The 17,968-nt window shown below is 35.1% G+C and overlaps 1 protein-coding gene across 4 annotated transcripts in view; it reads left to right on the top strand.

Moving 5' to 3' along the window:
• Positions 1–17,968, top strand: part of EAF2 (ELL associated factor 2) — a 39,480-nt gene that overhangs the window by 1,125 nt on the left and 20,387 nt on the right. For 3 of the 4 annotated variants that reach the window (XM_058731232.1, XM_058731233.1, XM_058731231.1), the window contains exons 2-3: positions 7,628–7,722; positions 15,473–15,609. In XM_058731232.1, coding sequence (XP_058587215.1) covers positions 7,628–7,722; positions 15,473–15,609 — 232 coding nt within the window. The remainder of the gene's footprint in view (positions 1–7,627; positions 7,723–15,472; positions 15,610–17,968) is intronic. The other variant, XM_058731234.1, reaches the window with a different exon arrangement.

Genomic DNA, 17,968 nt, shown 5'->3' with positions numbered 1-17,968 from the left:
CCCTGTCCTGTTCTTCTTTAGTGTCTCATCATTCCACCTTTCTCACTCATCGTGTTCTTAGACTGTCCAGAGATCTTCATGGTTTTTGCTCTGAGATTTTCCCTGTTTCAATCAAAACACCCCATTAAAACTCAACTTTCTTGAGACACCTTGGTGACTCGGTTGAGCGTTGGACTTCGGCTCAGGTCATCATCTCTGGGTTCATGATTTCAACCCCATCTCTCAGGGTTGCTGCTGTCAGCACAGAGCCAGCTTTGGATCCTCTGTCCCTCTTTCTCTCCATCCTTCCCCTGCTTGCACTCTCTCTCTCAAAAATAAACATTAAAAAAAAAAAAAACCCTCAACATTCTCCAGAAGTTTGGTTAAGTTGTAGATGATCTAATTAAAGTAACCCAGGGTAAAGGTATAAAGATCAATGGGTTTAACTCTCCAAGAATATATTTACATTTTATGAAAGGGTTTTGTTAAGCAAAATTAACATCCAGTTGGTAGAATAAACAGGGGAAATATTTGTCAACAGATCTTCAACAGTGTCCTTTGTTTTTTCTGCTTTGCGGTTCTCTGTCGTCCAAGGTTACCCACAGTGAGACGGCTAGTGCTAGCTGTGCAGTTTCTCTCCTTCACTTCCATTTTCCAAAAGTGTGATAAAGCTGATAACCTGGTTTCTCCATGCCTTTCTTGCAAATAACACCTCCTCTCTCCTCTTCTTTCTCAGGTTTAAAGTAGCCTTTTAGTGATTTTTCAAATCATAAGGTTTAAGATTATAAAGATTTGCTTAAGAATAAATTTTTGCATAATTTGGATATACTCTTTTAAGGGCATGAATCACAAAGAGGATAAAATACAGCTTTTGAAAGGCTCTCTGCAGGTGCTTCAAAGCTTTTCATTTATAAAAGTTCTCACCATGCTGGAATTGTGCCTTTCGAGTCAGAGAATCAGTTGATCTGGCTATAAGAATGAAAAAAAAAAAAAAAAAAAAAAAAAAAAAAGACAAAACAACCATAGGAATAACCATCACAATAAACCCAGATATTTGAATACACGCTTAGTGCTGTGGAAGATATTAGAAAAGTTTTTGGCCTTAGTTTTTTTCTTGTTGAAGCAGGCAGAATCTTTCTAGATTTATTTGAATAAAACCAATCATTATCCTTGAGGACAGTTTCATCTACCTTATGATCCTCACTCTTAATGACTCAGAGTAAGGGATGGAAACTATAGAACAAGAAATCTTACTTTTATACAGGGCAAGTGGACCTAATTTATAACAAACACTCAAGTCAGTGTAATCTGGGAGAAAGTAATATTCTACGTTTATGTACAGGGGTTATTATGCCTACCTAATATTTTTAACAAAACAGGTTGCGAATACTGGCCTCCACTACCAAATAAGTAATGTACCTTTTGGAATATTCTCTAAACTTTCAGCCTTCATTTTCTAATATATAAATGGTAAGGATTAAATAAGATTGCATAAACAACCTGGCACAGTCTTTGGTGCATAGAGAATAAATAATAGTTACCATTATCCTTGAAGGGGTATATTCATGTGTGTATGAGGAGTGCCAATGAATGTCATTTACTTAGAGTTTCAAAAAGCATTTATCAAGGCTTGGCAATAAAACCTAACACAAAGATAGTCTGGCATGTGGTAGGGAAGACATGGGATGTTCTGTAAGTGATAAGCTCAATGTTTAGCAGCAGATACTTCACTGGGTGGAAGAGTTTGAGTAACAGGACCCACTAGAATAAATTTTGAATTTGGGCTAGTGCTAATTTTACAATTTCTATCTAGATAAGGTAATAAACATTGAAATTCCTAAGTTTGTAAATGATACCACTTTTTGCTTGACAGTAATTGATGAACTCATGGTCAGTGAGGAAGATTGAGCCTTCATGTAGAGCCACTCCCACAAAAGTGGTTGTTAAGCTTTGGTGTGAGCAAACATTAGAAAGTACATTAATGAGAAATTGGATTAAAATTATATTTACAATTAATTTTTTCTGATAAATGTGGTATATTGGAAAGGATGTGGGTTTTCAAGTTAGTTGAATTAGTTCAAATACGAGGAAGTAAATTTATGATAGTAATTGTGATTCTTTTTTGAAGATATTGACATTATGTGACACTACAGCCAAAATAATCAGAAAAGTGATCAACATTGATTGAAAAAGTATTAATACAGAGTAGGAAATGTTTCTCTCCTCTATATGTAATACAAGTAATTGTACTGTAAACCTGATAAAAATAACATAGAAGAAGGATATCCACAGTGAATAAATAAATGGTAAAATTGGTGGTGAGGTTTCCAAACCAAGGAGAACTGAAAGAAATAAACTATGTAGTCTGGAATCATAGCAACCTAGAAAATACATTTGATATTTGGAAACATATAGAAAACATGAGATTACTTAACAAATTCTGTAATTCTAGAACTATACTTAATCCATTGAAACTCAAAAGTTGTATTCTTAAAAAAAACTTGTTTGAAAGTAAATAAAAGGCAATACTAATTAATATAACAAGTAATAAAAAGTAGAACTTATTAATTCTAACAGTAAAATAATTAGAAATGTAAATAGGTTCAGAATAGTTTTGATAGATTTATTGATTATGAGTTCATGCTTATCATTGAATAAAGCTATAGATATTTTGGGTATATTACTATCTCTTATAGTTGTCTCATATTATACACATCTATAGAAAGGCTTCAGAGACTTGTGAATCTCTTGAAATTATACAGTATTTGATATGTATGTTCATATATACATTTTTTCTGTAGAGAGGATTTATGGCTGGTCTATAATTTTCATCAGATTCCCATAGGGACTTATGACTATTCCTCCTCTCCTAACAACCCCCGCTCCCCTGCCAACACACACAAAAGTTAAGAACTCTGGACACATATGGGGTGCCTAGGTGGCTCAGTCGGTTGAGCATCCGGCTTCGGCTCGGGTCATGATCCCGCGGTCTGTGGGTTCGAGCCCCGCGTCGGGCTTTGTGCTGACTGCACGGAGCCTGGAGCCTGCTTCGGATTCTATGTCTCCTTCTCTCTCTGACCCTCCCCATTCATGCTCTGTCTCTGTCTCAAAAATAAATAAACGTTAAAAAATTAAAAAAAAAAAAGAACTGTGGATATATAATAAGGCAAAGAGACTATATGAGTGGATAGAGTTTGTGGCTTGAGTTCCTGATTTGATTTTTAACTGGCTTAATTACTTTAGCAGAGTTTCCCATTAGTAAAATGTGGGTGAGAATAATCAATTCAAAGAATTGTTGTGAAGATCTAAAGTGATGATATGTTACAAAGAAAAATAATCAGTTTTAAACACTAAAACAGAGGTTATAGATTAACAACCTGTTGGCTGAGTTTGACTTTAGAGATGCTTTGTTTGACCCACACAGTTATTGTTTTAGCATAAACTAGTTGTAAATATGTAAAAATCAAGATCTTTTATACAGAAATCTGGATTACCAGCTTCTCTTTAAAAAATCAGAAGATAACCTGGTCTCACTAAACCCATATTCCTCTTGACAGGAGTTGGCTGGATCCAAGTTGTGGTTGTCTTCTTGAGATTGGGCTTATTCATTCTCTAGGTCACTGTGGTTCCCCACTGATCTGCTTCACTGCCTTGAATTACCTTTCTGGCTTCTCCTCTAAAGCATTATTTAACTGTAGTTAAGCGACAGGTCTCCCAATATTGTCCTCTGTGTCACTGTCAGAAAAATATGGGACATCAAAAGACCCTGGCTTTACTCTAGGATGTCATTTCTGTTAACTATTTATCATAGAGATTCCTTTATTGTCAAATATTAAGTAATGAGTGCCCTCTATGAGAAGAGAAATGTGCTAGTGAAAAGTACAAAACAAATATGGCAGTACCTACCTTAAAGAAATGAGAGTCTTGAAATACAGATTTATCTGATCCTCAGGAGACAATTAGAAAACAAGTCTTTTGCACATAATTTAGCTGAAATAAGTTTATACTTAAAAATAAGTTTGGAGTTGGTTCAGAGAGGGATAAACATATGAACCAGGGTCAATTACAAAGATCTCATATGTGCCCATTATATTAAAGGCACTATGCTAGGAGCCATAACTCAGGAGGAATTAAAGTATGAAGCATTATGTTTTAAAAAATTACAGTTCTGGGGTGCCTGGGTGGCTCAGTCTGTTAAGCGTCTGACTTTGGCTCAGGTCATGATCTCACAGTCCAGTCTGTGAGTTCGAGCCCCGCATCAGGCTCTGTGCTGACAGCTCAGAGCCTGGAGCCTGCTTTGGATTCTGTGTCTCCCTCTCTCTCTGCACCTCCCCCACTCGCACTTTCTCTCTCTCAAAAATAAATAAACATTAAAAAAAATTTTTTTAATTGCAGTCCAGTAGGGCATATACAGAAACAGGTAAATAATACCAGGAAGTTTATGTTAGGTTTTGATGAGTGGTAGGTAAATGCTATAGAAGAAGACCAAAAAACTTGAGATTTTGGAGAGTAGAGAAATGGCCCCACATAGTGACTACTTTAGGGAAGAGGGGACTTTGAAATAGGATTCACATTCTAAGAGCAAAAACAGAAAAGCAGATGGTCAAGCTGTAGCTTTCTGTTGGTTGAAAACTAGTTTGACTTCAGCAAGAATAGGAGATGGAATAGGAGATGGCTCTGAAAGATATTATGGAAGAAGACATAGTGATTAGATGTGAGTGATGAAGATTGAGGAATGTTTATATGAGTATTTACACTGATGAGCAAAACCTTAAATATAGTTAAAATTAGGAAGTTGAGGACATTTTAAAACCAACAAAGTCTGTTACTGTGGGTATCCCATAGGCCATGATGATAAATTACTTATATTAAAATACTTTAAGTGGAAGTTACTTCATTTATTATGTATACATCCTTATAAAATGAAGTTCTCACTTTAGGATAACAAATGGTATTTACTAGCTCAAATTGAACTTGTTTTCTTTCTCCATTAATGTTGATATCAATAAGACTGATATTCATTGTTGGTCAACCTCTTATCTTTTTCATCTAGCTAAATTTGATAGTTCCTTATTCTGGCTTTAGCAAATATTAACTGCATGATCTTGGGTGAGGGACTTGATTTCTTCTACCCTCATTTGCTGTATCTGTAACATAGGAGTATTCACAACTTTAGAGAATGTTCGTAAGGCTACGAGATAAAAGTAATTAAGAAAAAATTTAAAATAAAGTAATTAACATAAGTTTTGCTGTTATTGTTTTTGTTTTGTATCTGTTTATTCTCTTGGCTATTTCTGTCTTCTGCTTTCTACTTTCTTTATTTCCATGATACTCAAGCTCAGTTCTGATTTTTTTCTTTAGTATTGTTGTCTTTTCATTAATTGATATTAACTAATACTTATTTCCCTAGAACTTCTTTCAAGCATCTAAAACTTAACACCTTAATTATTTTTTATCTTTGTCACTACCTTACTGCTACTAACAAACTTCCCAATTTATTTTCAGTCTAATCTTTATCCTCAATGGTACTACTATTGTAAATCAAATTCTTTCATGTTTTTCATATTGTCTGTGTATTTTTAATCTGTTTATTAAAATCTGGAAATAGGCATCAAGATTTGAGAGATACTTATTGCATGTTTTCAGTTCTGAATTAAAGCAACATGAAGAATAAACCATGCTATAAAGAATACTTAGTGTGGGGCGCCTGGGTGGCGCAGTCGGTTAAGCATCCGACTTCAGCCAGGTCACGATCTCGCGGTCCGTGAGTTTGAGCCCCGCGTCAGGCTCTGAGCTGATGGCTTGGAGCCTGGAGCCTGTTTCCGATTCTGTGTCTCCCTCTCTCTCTGCCCCTCCCCCGTTCATGCTCTGTCTCTCTCTGTCCCAAAAATAAATAAAAAACGTTGAAAAAAAAAAAACTTTAAAAAATAAAAAAATAAATAAATAAAAAAAGAATACTTAGTGTGAATTGTTTATACTCATATGTGCTTAAGGAACATAAGAGTGGATTTCATTTCTTTTCATAGAGTTGTTAAAGAATTAAATATGAAGTGCTAACAAGGTGCCTGGCAGGAAGTGTTCCTTATAAATGTTAGCCATTATAATTGTCATTGAGAAGCAGCGGCCAGCTTTTGTTTATAGACAGCAGATCATTTGATGAGCACTAGAAGATTCTCCTTTCACAAGACCTACCTATTATAGTTCTCTAAATTCTAATAAATGTTCAGTACTTTGGATTAGGCATTTGGGGGTACTTCCCTGTTAATATAAAGATCAGTCTCTTGGGGTAGCGGTAATTGGGAGAGGCCTCTCAGAGGCTAATGTTCTATTTCTTGATCTGGTTGCTGATTACATTCGTGCCACTTTGTGAAAATTCATCAAGCTTATGATTCACATTCTAGTTTGCATGTATGCTACATTTTAATAAAGAGTTAACCTGGGAAAAATGTATATAACTGGAGGAATTCTGTATCAGAATTATCAGTCCTTAGTATCTATTGATATGAATTATTTTTAAATGGCTTTCATATCTTAGAGGTTTTAAACTTGTTCAGCATGTGAAATATCTGAGCACCCTAAATTTCTTCTGGGTAATATATTTTAATAACATCATTTGAATTATGATTTAACTCAAATCAAATTCTATTTTAAGTATTCTGAAGTTGCAGATTTGATTACATTTATGTATCCTTTAGTGGCAAATATATCCATGAAAAACTCAAACTTTTAAATTCAGTGATTGCTTTTTCTTAAGTTTTCCAATGAATGTGTATTTTCCACGTATTCATTAATTTTGTATTCTGCTAGAACAGCAGGCAAGTGATAGTAGGCACCCAAGGTGGTTTAAGAAAAATTATGGGAGAAAAAGACTGAAAATTGAAAGCATTCTACTAATATAAGTTTTTAGCAAATTGTGAAAACACTGACATTATGTAGTTTTTAGCAGTGGAGCATCTTAGTCTAGGTTGCAGTCTAAACAGGATCCAGAGGGAACATGGTTTGAGGAATACTGTTGTAGAGCTATTTTTTTTCTCAGAGTTATATATATCTATCTATCTCTATATCTCTATATCTCTATATATCTCTATATATCTAGATATCTAGATATACCTATCTAGATATACCTATCTAGATATACCTATATATATATATATCTAGATAGGTATATCTAGATATATAGATATATACCTATCTAGATATATATAGAGAGAGATATAGATATAGATATAGATATAGATATAGATATAGATATAGATATCTCCAAACTGGTTTGGATTTTATTTGTAATATGAAGACTCTCCTAAACCATTTTAATTACTGGCTATTAAAAAATGATTTATCACTCTGAAACATGCTCACACTTTTTTAAATGTTTATTTATTTATTTATTTATTTATTTATTTTTGAGAGAGAGAGGGAGGGAAGCATGAGTGGGGAAGGGGCAGAGAGAGAGAGGGGGACAGAATCCGAAGCAGTCTCTGCGTTGTCAGCACAGAGCCAGATGTAGGACTCAAACTCAAACCATGAGATCATGACCCGGGCCGAAGTCGGATGCTTAATTGACTAAGCCACACAGGCACCCCTTTGATATCCAGGTACCCAGGTATTGTTCCATCTTATAAAAATCCATATCTGTTTCTATTTTTAGATGACTTCAAACCTGCTTCCATTGACACTTCCTGTGAAGGAGAGCTGGAAGTCGGCAAAGGTGAACAGGTGACAATAACTCTGCCAAATATAGAAGTGAGTACTTCCATATATTTGGACTTAAAGGATCCTTTTGCAGTATTTATACTAAATTTAAATGAAAATAACTGCACAATTCATGTAGTGATAGTTAAAGTAATTAACAAATATACCAAAGCAAAAACAAAACAAAACAAAACAAAAAAAAACCCCAAACACTTATTTTAAGCTATTTCAGGCAAAATAGTCTTAAAATACTTTATTTATTCATTTTTTTTTTTTAGAGAGTGAGCACAAGTAGGGATGGGGTAGAGGGGGAGGAAGAGAGAGAGAATCTTAAGTAGGCTCTACACGCAGCACAGAGCCCAACACAGAGCCCAACACTGGGCTCCATCTCATGAGAGTGAGATCATGACCTGAGCTGAAATCAAGAGTCAGACGCTTAACTGACTGAGCCACCCAGGCACCCCTTAAAATACTTAAAAAACAAAAAACCTTTGATCCATTTAATAAGTTTTAAGAACTATCACATCAGATGATTTGAAACAATTGGAGGTCTAAACATATACCTATTAAATTATTATTATAAGCCAGATTTTGTACTCTGAACTAGGAATAAGAACATATCCCCTGCCTTTTAGTCTTAATCTGCTATAGCAGAAAGACATACAAATGTCTAATGCTATACATTAGAGCATGTACAAAATTCTGTGCAAGCACATATGTGGAATCAAATATTCTGCCTGGTAGAATCTTGGAAGGCTTCACAAAGCACATGCTATTTGAGCTGAATCTTAAAAGGCAGGTAGAATTTCATCAGGCAGAAAGGGAGTAGACTATCCTAGGTAGAAGGGATGTTATGTGAATGGCTCTGATAGAGAAAGAACAAGAAGTTTGTAGAATAAATGAATTAATGTAAGTTCTAATGTAGAATTTAGACTTTATCCCATAGGTATTAGAGAGCCTTTATAGGCTTTTAAGCAGAGTAGTAACATGATTGGATTTGTGCTTTTAGAGTAATTTTATCAATAATTTGGGGGAATGAGTTGGAGAAGAAAGACTCTAGGTCTTTAACCAAAGTTTTGTCTATTTAAAAAATTTCCAGATGTTTCCAAGTAACACTGTGAAATACTGTTTACACAGATATACAAATTATTTGTTGTATGGTCTAGTTTTCTCAATCGTTGAGTTAGAAATTTCTTAGCATTCAACTTAAGTTTCTTTTTTTCTTTTATACCAACTTGACCTATACTCAGAGAACACAAAGACTGTAACATTTTATTTTAACATATAGAGAAAGCACAGACTGAGATTTTTGTCTTTGTGTAATTTTTTAATGGAAATGGTTTTGTGCTAGTTCATCTACATTCTCTTATATGCATTTATGACATTATTTGTCATGATTAGAGGTAGAGCAAGGAAGTTCTCTATCCCCTAGTCTTCTATATTTTTATCAGTCAAAATTATTTTTTATAATTTTTTAATGTTTATTCCTGAGAGAGAGAGAGAGAGCACAGGAGAGGGGGAGAGAGAAAAACATACACAGAATCTGAAGCAGGCTCCAGGCTCCAAGCTGTCAGCACAGAGACAGCTGGGGCTCAGACCCACAAACTGTGAGATCATGACCTGAGCCGAGCCACCCAGGCACGCCCCCCCCACCCCCACACTGCTTTTCTACTGCAAGCAGATGGGGATTTTTACATTTATTAATAAACTTTTCTCAATCACCCATATCCTTCTTCAATTAAGAGTTACCATCCACCACGTGTTATGATCTCAATTGTTGGGGTGCCTGGTTGGCTTAGTCAGTTGAGCATCTAATTCTTGATTTTGGCTCAGGTCATGATTCCCCCGTCATGGAATCGAGCCCTGTGTCAGGGTCTGTGCTGAGTGTGAAGCCTGCTTAGGATTCTCTCTCTCCCGCTGCCCTTTTCCCCCACTGACATGGTCGGTCTCTCTCTCTCTCTCTCTCTCTCTCTCTCTCTAGAATAAAAAAATAATAATAATAAATTAAAAATAATTTAAAAATTGAAATGTCTCTTAAAAGCATGACAATTATAGGAAGAAGCTTTCAAGGCTTCAAATTGTAAATTTCTTTAACAGCAAAGAAATAATTTAGGAAGATGTAACTCCTTGCCCCCAGGACACCAGAGATATGTCCAAAAAGAATATATCTCAATATTTGTGTGTGTGTATGTGTGCATGAGAAAGAGAGACAGATGGACAGTGGGCCATATATGTATATATATTTACCTTCTATGTGGTAACTCCTGTGCTAGGTAGCTATTAAGAATACAGCAGAAGACTAGACATAGTCAGTGTCCTAAAAAATATTACCATTTAATTAGGAAGACAGGAAATTACTGATTACAAAATATAGAAATGTAAGGGCTGTCATAAAAGTATTCGTAGAATATTACAGAAGTACAAAAGAGTAATAATTCAGTCAGCAGAGAGAGAGGAGATGCCAGGGTATGCTGTCTTGAAGGAGAGTTGAAGTTACCCAGGTAAAGGAAAGAGGGAAGAATGTTTTAGGCAGAGAAAAGAAAAATACATGGGCTAAAACAAGGCAACGAAAGAGTCTGTTACATTTGAAGAACTACATAAAGCCGCTATGGCTAGGTCAGAAGGAGTCTACTAGGGACACAATGGGAGATGGACAGGTATTAGAAATCAGATAATAAAGGGCTTAATGTGTAAAGCAAAAGAATTTAAACTTTATCCTATAACTCTTTTTAGACAGCTGAAATGAAAGAGAATAGTTAAAATTATCACCTGTCAAGAGCAAATATATTTTTCTGCTGGCCATATAGTCCTTGGACAATTGTGAATTGTAATAGAAATTACATTCTCAAGTTCACTTTGTGGGTTTTCCTCCCTTAATTAAAGAACTTCTTTAAACAAGTAGGAGTTTTACATTTCTTCAGAGTTCTTAATTTTGTAGGAATGTAATGATTTTAGTTTGAGGCATTTAGATTCTCTATTTTCTTTATGAACTTGGCTTTCATCATACAGGTAAAAATGAATAAAAGCTAGGAGTCATCCTATAAAATAGAACTTTTATTATACTATACTTTTAAGAGTACCTTCAGTTTCTGGAAGTTCTTCAAAAGAGTAGATTTTTTTATATGGTAGTAGTTTATTAAGTGTTGTATGTAAAGGGTACTATTCTATGTTCTTTATAAGAATTAGCTCACTGGGGCACCTGGGTAGCTCAGTTGGTTAAGCATCTGACTTCAGCTCAGGTCATGATCTCATGGTTCGAGAGTTCGAGCCCCATGTCGGGCTCTTTGCTGACAGTGTGGAGCCTGCTTGGGATTCTTGCTTGCTCGCTCACTCGCTCACTCTCCTTCTGCCCCTCCATCTCTCATGCTTTCTCTCTCTCTCAAAATAAAAAAATAAACTTAAAAAGAAAGATTTAGCTCACTTAAGCCCCACAACTACCTATGGTTTAGGAACTCTTCCTGATGCCATTTTGCTAATGAGGAAACTGAGGCGTGTGGAGGTTTGGTAATCGTCCCAAAGTTAGGTAGCTTATAAACCACATAGTTGGATTTCAAATCCAAGTCTTCTTGACATTGATAAATTCTTGACCTTTGTAAAGTAGTTTTTGCAAAATTCTTATTTTTTGTTAATTTAAATTCATGTTAGTTGACATATAGCGTAGTGTTGGTTTGGGGAGTAGAATTTAGTGGTTCATCACTCACATATAACACCCAGTACTCATCCCAACAAATGCCCTCTTTAATGCCCATCAGATAGGATAGATTCTCTAATTTTCATTCCTCTAGGTTTTCTTTGGTAGTACCACGTAGAAGAAACTAATAAAAATGGGATGCTTGGGTGCTCAGCCAGTTAAGTGTCCTACTATGGATATTGGCTCAAGTCATGATCTCACAGTTGTGAGCTGGAGCGCAGCATCAGACTCTGTGCTGAGCGTGGAGTCTGCTTGGGATTCTTTCCCTCTCTCTCTGCCCCTCCCCCATTGGCACACGCTGGGTGCATGTGCTCTCTTTCTCTCTCTCTCTCTTTCTCCCTCTCACAAAATAAATAAGTAAACATTAAAATAGGAAACTAACAAAAAATGGAGGCTGTTAAGCTGGTTAATAGTGGGAATTTACAAATCTCTCTTCCTTATGAGTAATTCTCTATAATTGACTATTGTAAAATTTCAAAATGTTGAATTTTGAAGGGAAAAGACTTACTTGCTATGATTTATCATTGGTGCTGTCCAAGTTTGGCATTCTTTAGTGGTGACTCCACCTTATGGAGTACTTTTGTAGGCCTCAATGAAATAGTCCACTGGAAACTTTCAACCACACTTGCTATTATGTAGGAAATGCATCTCTAGAGGTTACCTATGACTTCAGCCCCCAAACACTGGACTTGTGAAAGTTCCATATGTCAGATGGGCTGCTATGCCACTCTAAACCACCCTCTTGGGCAACATTCATCCAGGATGAACCTGGAAGGTTTGATTCCATCCACTGAATTTATTTAGCTCAAATGAGAAAATAGCCACCATGTTCTTGGGACCTCAACCTATTTTAGGACTCATTTTATTTTAACATCCTATTGCAGTTATATTTTTAAATGATTTATATCTTTTATCATTATATAATAATATTTTTAATCATGTTTTTGTGATTTTTAAGCTTAAATACTACCTTGCTTAATATTAATATTGCCACTTTGCTTTCTTTTGGTTTGCATGTTCGTAGAATCTTTCTTTTATTTAGCTGACGTTTTAAAATATTTTAAAATATATTAAATATAACTATTTTAGGGGCACCTGGGTGGCTCAGTCGGTTAAGCATCCGACTTCAGCTCAGGTCATGATCTCACAGTTTGTGGGTTCAAGCCCCACATCGGGCTCTGTGCTGACAGCTCAGAGCCTGGAGCCTGCTTCGGATTCTGTGTCTCCCTCTCTCTCTGTCCTTTCCCCGCTCATACTGTCTTTCTCTGCCTCTCAAAAAATAAATAAACATTAAAAATTTAAAAAAAAAAATATATAACTATTTTAAAAATATTAAATATAACTATTTTAAAATATATCTTTTGATAACAGAATAATTTCTTTTTAATATATGAAATTTATTGTCAAATTGGTTTCCATACAACACCCAGTGCTCATCCCAAAAGATGCCCTCTTCAATACCCATCACCTACCCTCCCCTCCCTCCCACCCCCCATCAACCCTCAGTTTGTTCTCAGTTTTTAAGAGTCTCTTATGCTTTGGCTCTCTCCCACTCTAACCTCCTTTTTCTTCCTTCCCCTCCCCCATGGGTTTCTGATAACCGAATAATTTTTAAACCCAGTTCAACACTTTCCGTTTTTATTAGATTTCTATCCACACTTAGTTCAAAGTTGATATAGTTGATTTTTATATTTATCATCTTATAGTATGTTTATTAGTTATTTTACTTTATTTTCTATCTTTTGTTTTTTATTAGTTTCATTAAGAATCTCTTCTTTTTTTCCCTTGTATTTCTTTGGGAGTACTATTGTACTTTTTCATCCCATTACTGACTAATTTCCTTTCCTGGTATTCCTAATCAGGCATGATCAAATTTGCCTGTCAACAGATGGGGGACAAAACTGGAAGGTGAGTAGGGAGGTGAATAATGGTAACTTAGGTGAGATGATGATTGGATCCTGAGGTTGGGTAATAGCAGTAAACATGGAGATGATTGGATGTATTCAGTAGTTAATTTTTTTTTTTTGAGGATTGAATGAATTTAATATTGTACATATAAAACACTTCAAACAGTGTCTAGCACCCTATAGATGTTCACACATGTTCATACAAGGCAATCTTTTTAAAATCTAGTTCCATTCTTCTGCTTAGAGGCTTCCAAATGCTTTTCTTTTTTTTTTTTTTAATATGAAACTTGTTGTCAAATTGGTTACCTTACAACACCCAGTGCTCATCCCAACAGGTGCTTTTTATGGCTCTCAGAATAAATCTCAAACTCACCCCACCCCCCATGGCCAGCAAGGCCCTGTGGGGGTCTATAGTTATCCATCTGCCAAGCTCATCTCCCTCTCTCACACCCCCTCCCTCTCACTTCATCTTTTTGGCCTCAGATCCTTTGCACTTGCTGCTCCCTTTTCCTGGAGCTCTCTTCCCCCAGTTCTCACGGTGACTGAGTCCTCATATTTCAGGCTGCCTGTGACTTCAGTTTTATTTGCTCACAAAAGTTATTGAGAGGCAAAGACAGTTCATATTCTTAGGAGTTTCCTGATGTTTTAATACATTAATACTCTTTTCTAGGGGTATGGAATAAGGGACTGGGCAGGAATTAAAGTTTAAAATAGGAATAGTGGGGCGCCTGGGTGGCTCAGTTGGTTAAGCATCCGACTCTTCATTTGGACTCAGGTCATGATCTCATGGTTCATGAGTTCAAGCCCTGCATGGGGGCCTATGCTGACAGTGCAGAGCCTGCTTGGGATTCTCTCTCTCCTTCTCTCTCTGCCTCTCCCCCACTTGCTATCTCACTGTCTTTCTCTCACTCACTCACTCAAAATAAATAAATAAACTTAAAAAAATAAATAAAATAGGAATGGTGCTCAATTTAATAAGAAAAAAAGACTTTACTTTTTATATTTTTTTAATTTTCTTAAAGGTTATTTATTTATTTTGAGAGAGACACAGAGTGCATGAGCAGGGGAGGGGGCAGAGAGAGAGAGCAAGAAAGAGAATCTCAACACAGGGCACAAACCCACCAACCAAGAGATCATGACCTGAGCTGAAGTCAAGAGCTGGACACATAACCAACCGAACCACCCAGATACCCCAGGAAAAAAGCTTTACTTTTTAAAAACTGTTTCAAAATGTGGACAGCAGGTATAGAGATTATGAAGGCTTTATTTAACTTTGGATCAAAGTGTTCATATTGTTCATATTCAACACCCATTTACTATCTCTGAAGCATTTGTTACTTTAGGTACTAGGAGACAAAAGAAAACAACCAAAACTATGATCCAGTCGTTATTCTTCAGGAATTCAAAGTACAACAATGTATTATAATTTTAAGATACATTCTATTCTAAGTAGAAATGCAACTATCTTTAAGAAGAATATGGTGCAAATCTCTTATCAACTGTGATTTGGAGTCCTTGGGTTACTATCTGGGAGTATCTTATTCATTTATTCGTCTATTTCTTGTATTTCCTGTAAACTGATAGATATATCTAAAGGCCGGATGTGAGTTAGACTGTGTGTGTGTGTGTGTGTGTGTGTGTGTGTGTGTGTGTGTGTGTGTGTGTTTTAGGCAAGATACTTTATAGGTGATGCTGTTTACTTTCTTTTATATCACATGTGCAGGATATTATGTCTGGTTGTCCCACTTTTAATGATGCTAAAATTAATTGGTGAGTTTAGTGTAATAGTAATCTGCATAGGGAAGCACCACTTTAATAAAAAAAAAACATGATTTTAAAAACTAAACTAATGAAGGAAGAAGAAGGTGGGTAGGAGGTGTGATTCAGGGCTTCTGTTCCCTTATCTGTAAAATATATTATGCATTAGAATTGAACCCCAGTTGTCTGTTGTTGACCAGTGAAACAAATCTTTAATGACACAGGGCAAGTACTTCCTCTGTTCCCTTTTCTCAGTAATAGCAGGTTTGAGACCTCAGCCTTGCTTCATCTCTTTTTTCCTACGAATCCTTGTTAGAGTAGTAAACTTAGGTAGTTAGGTGACTTGAGGCATAACATAGGTTGAGAAACACAGAAGATCTTGAAGGCCTTCCCAAATGATTTTCTATGACAGATTTCAAGTAATAATATTTAACTTTTTAAACAGGGCTCAACTCCACCAGTAACTGTTTTCAAAGGTTCAAAGAAACCTTACTTAAAGGAATGCATTTTAATTATTAACCATGATACTGGAGAATGTCGACTAGAAAAACTCAGCAGCAACATCACTGTAAAAAAAACAAGGTATGTAGGGGATGCCTGGATGGCTCAGTCAGTTAAGCGTCTGACTTCAACTGAGGTCGTGATCCCACAGCTCGTGGGTTTGAGTCCTGTATTGGGCTCTGAGCTACCAGCTCAGAGGCTGGAACCTGCTTCAGATTCTGTCTCTCTTCTCTCTCTGCCCCTTCCCCTTTCACACTCTGTCTCTCTCTCTCTCAAATATAAATAAACATTAAAAAAAGTAAAAAAAATCCAAGGTATGTGGTTTATGAAATAAACTACTTTATCAACAAAGAAGTTGCTAAGGAAATATTAGTGAAAAAAAGTATTGGGTAAGTCACATTATTATATAAAGTTTCTTTCTTTGTGGTACAAAATGTTTTAATCTTTTTCCAAGTTTAAATTTGACGGAGATCCTTAGCCAAAAGCTTTTATCACTTCTTCCTATGATATATAAAAGCTTTCTTTGTTTCTGAATGTTTTCTATATGCGTAGGTATACATTTTATTCTATTGTAGATGCTTTCATAAAGCTGAACTGAAAGAAGCCATTATACACTCTCCAAAATAATTTCATCATCATTAGTAAAAACTTATTGAGCACCTAGAATATGTAAAGAACTAGAGAAAGAAAATTTCCTATACAAATACTAGCTTCAACATGTCTGCATTTTAATTGGATTAACAGATCATTCCATTTAAAAAGTCAGTAAGAATATAGCTATCTCAAATTCTTGTTTGCAAATAGCTGGTGCATTGTCATGTAATATAAGAGACCTACACTAATAGCCATACAAAGAATATAGGCAAAAATTGTTCTCGGACTTAAAGGAATGGAGAAGTTCTCATTGATTGGAACATTTGGGAGTCTTTATTGATGTCTTGAGAGGTTAAGAATTTGAAGGGATACATGCACCCCAATGTTTACAGCAGTATTATCAATAATAGCCAAATTATGCAAAGAGCCCAAATGCCCATCAACTGATGAATGGATAAAGAAGATGTGGTATGTATGTATGTATGTATGTATGTGGTATGTGTGTGTGTATATACACACATACATAATATATAACATAATATAACATAATATTATATATGTCATATATATATATATACATTCCATTGTGTGTGTGTGTATACACACACGCACACACACACATATATATATGTATATGTGTGTATATGTATATAATTGTATATATATATATATACATTGTGTATATATATGTGTGTGTGTATACACACACGCACACACATATATATATATGTATATATGTATATATATATATATACATTGTGTATACACACACGCACACACACATATATATATATGTATATGTGTGTATATGTATATAATTGTATATATATATATATATACATTGTGTATATATATATGTGTGTGTATACACACACGCACACACATATATATATGTATATATGTATATATATATACATTGTGTATATATGTATATATATATACATTGTGTATATATGTATATATATATATACATTGTGTATATATATGTGTGCGTGTGTGTATACACACACACACAATGGAATGTATATATATATATATATATATAACATATATAATATTATATATATATACATACACACACAATGGAATGTATATATATATAAGGTATATAATATTACATATATATATATATACACACACATACACACACACAATGGAATATTACTCAGCCATCAAAAAAATGAAATCTTGCCATTTGTAACAATGTGGATGGAGCTAGAGAGTATCAGGCTAAGCAAAATCAGTCAGTGAAAGACAAATACCATATGATTTCACTCATATATGGAATTTAAAAACAAACAATCATTGCCAAAAAAAGAGAGAGGCAACCAAGAAACAGACTCTTAACCATAGAGAACAAACAGTTACTGGATGAGAGATAGGTGGAGGATGAGTTTAAATAGCTGATGGGATTGAGGAGAACACTTATGAGTACAAGCTGTTGTATTGAAGTGTTGGATCACTAGATTGTACACTTGAAACTAATGTTACACTGTATGTTAACTAACTGGAATTTAAATTACAAAAAGAAAGAAAAAAAAGATTTAGGGCTTTTCCTCCCAAACATACTTGATAAGACTTACCATGGGTACTTGTTAAATGTGAGTTTCCAAATTCAACTTCAGATCAGGGAAGGACCCTTGGAAGCTCTTTTTTATTATCCCCTTCCTGCTTAGGTAATTTTCATTGGTAGGAAAGTTTAGAAAATATTTAATTGATCAGAGAGAACATGAAGTTGTAGGCAAAGTTTGAAAGCAGGGATATATCTGACTTATTTGGAGCCAATGAGTAGGATCTGTTTAATAGAGCAATAATTTGTTTCTGTGCCTGTGTATAAGTAGATTGA

This window comes from Neofelis nebulosa, chromosome 5 (assembly GCF_028018385.1).
Source record: "Neofelis nebulosa isolate mNeoNeb1 chromosome 5, mNeoNeb1.pri, whole genome shotgun sequence".
Lineage (NCBI taxonomy): Eukaryota > Metazoa > Chordata > Mammalia > Carnivora > Felidae > Neofelis > Neofelis nebulosa.
This window is presented reverse-complemented; position numbering and strand designations above follow the sequence as displayed.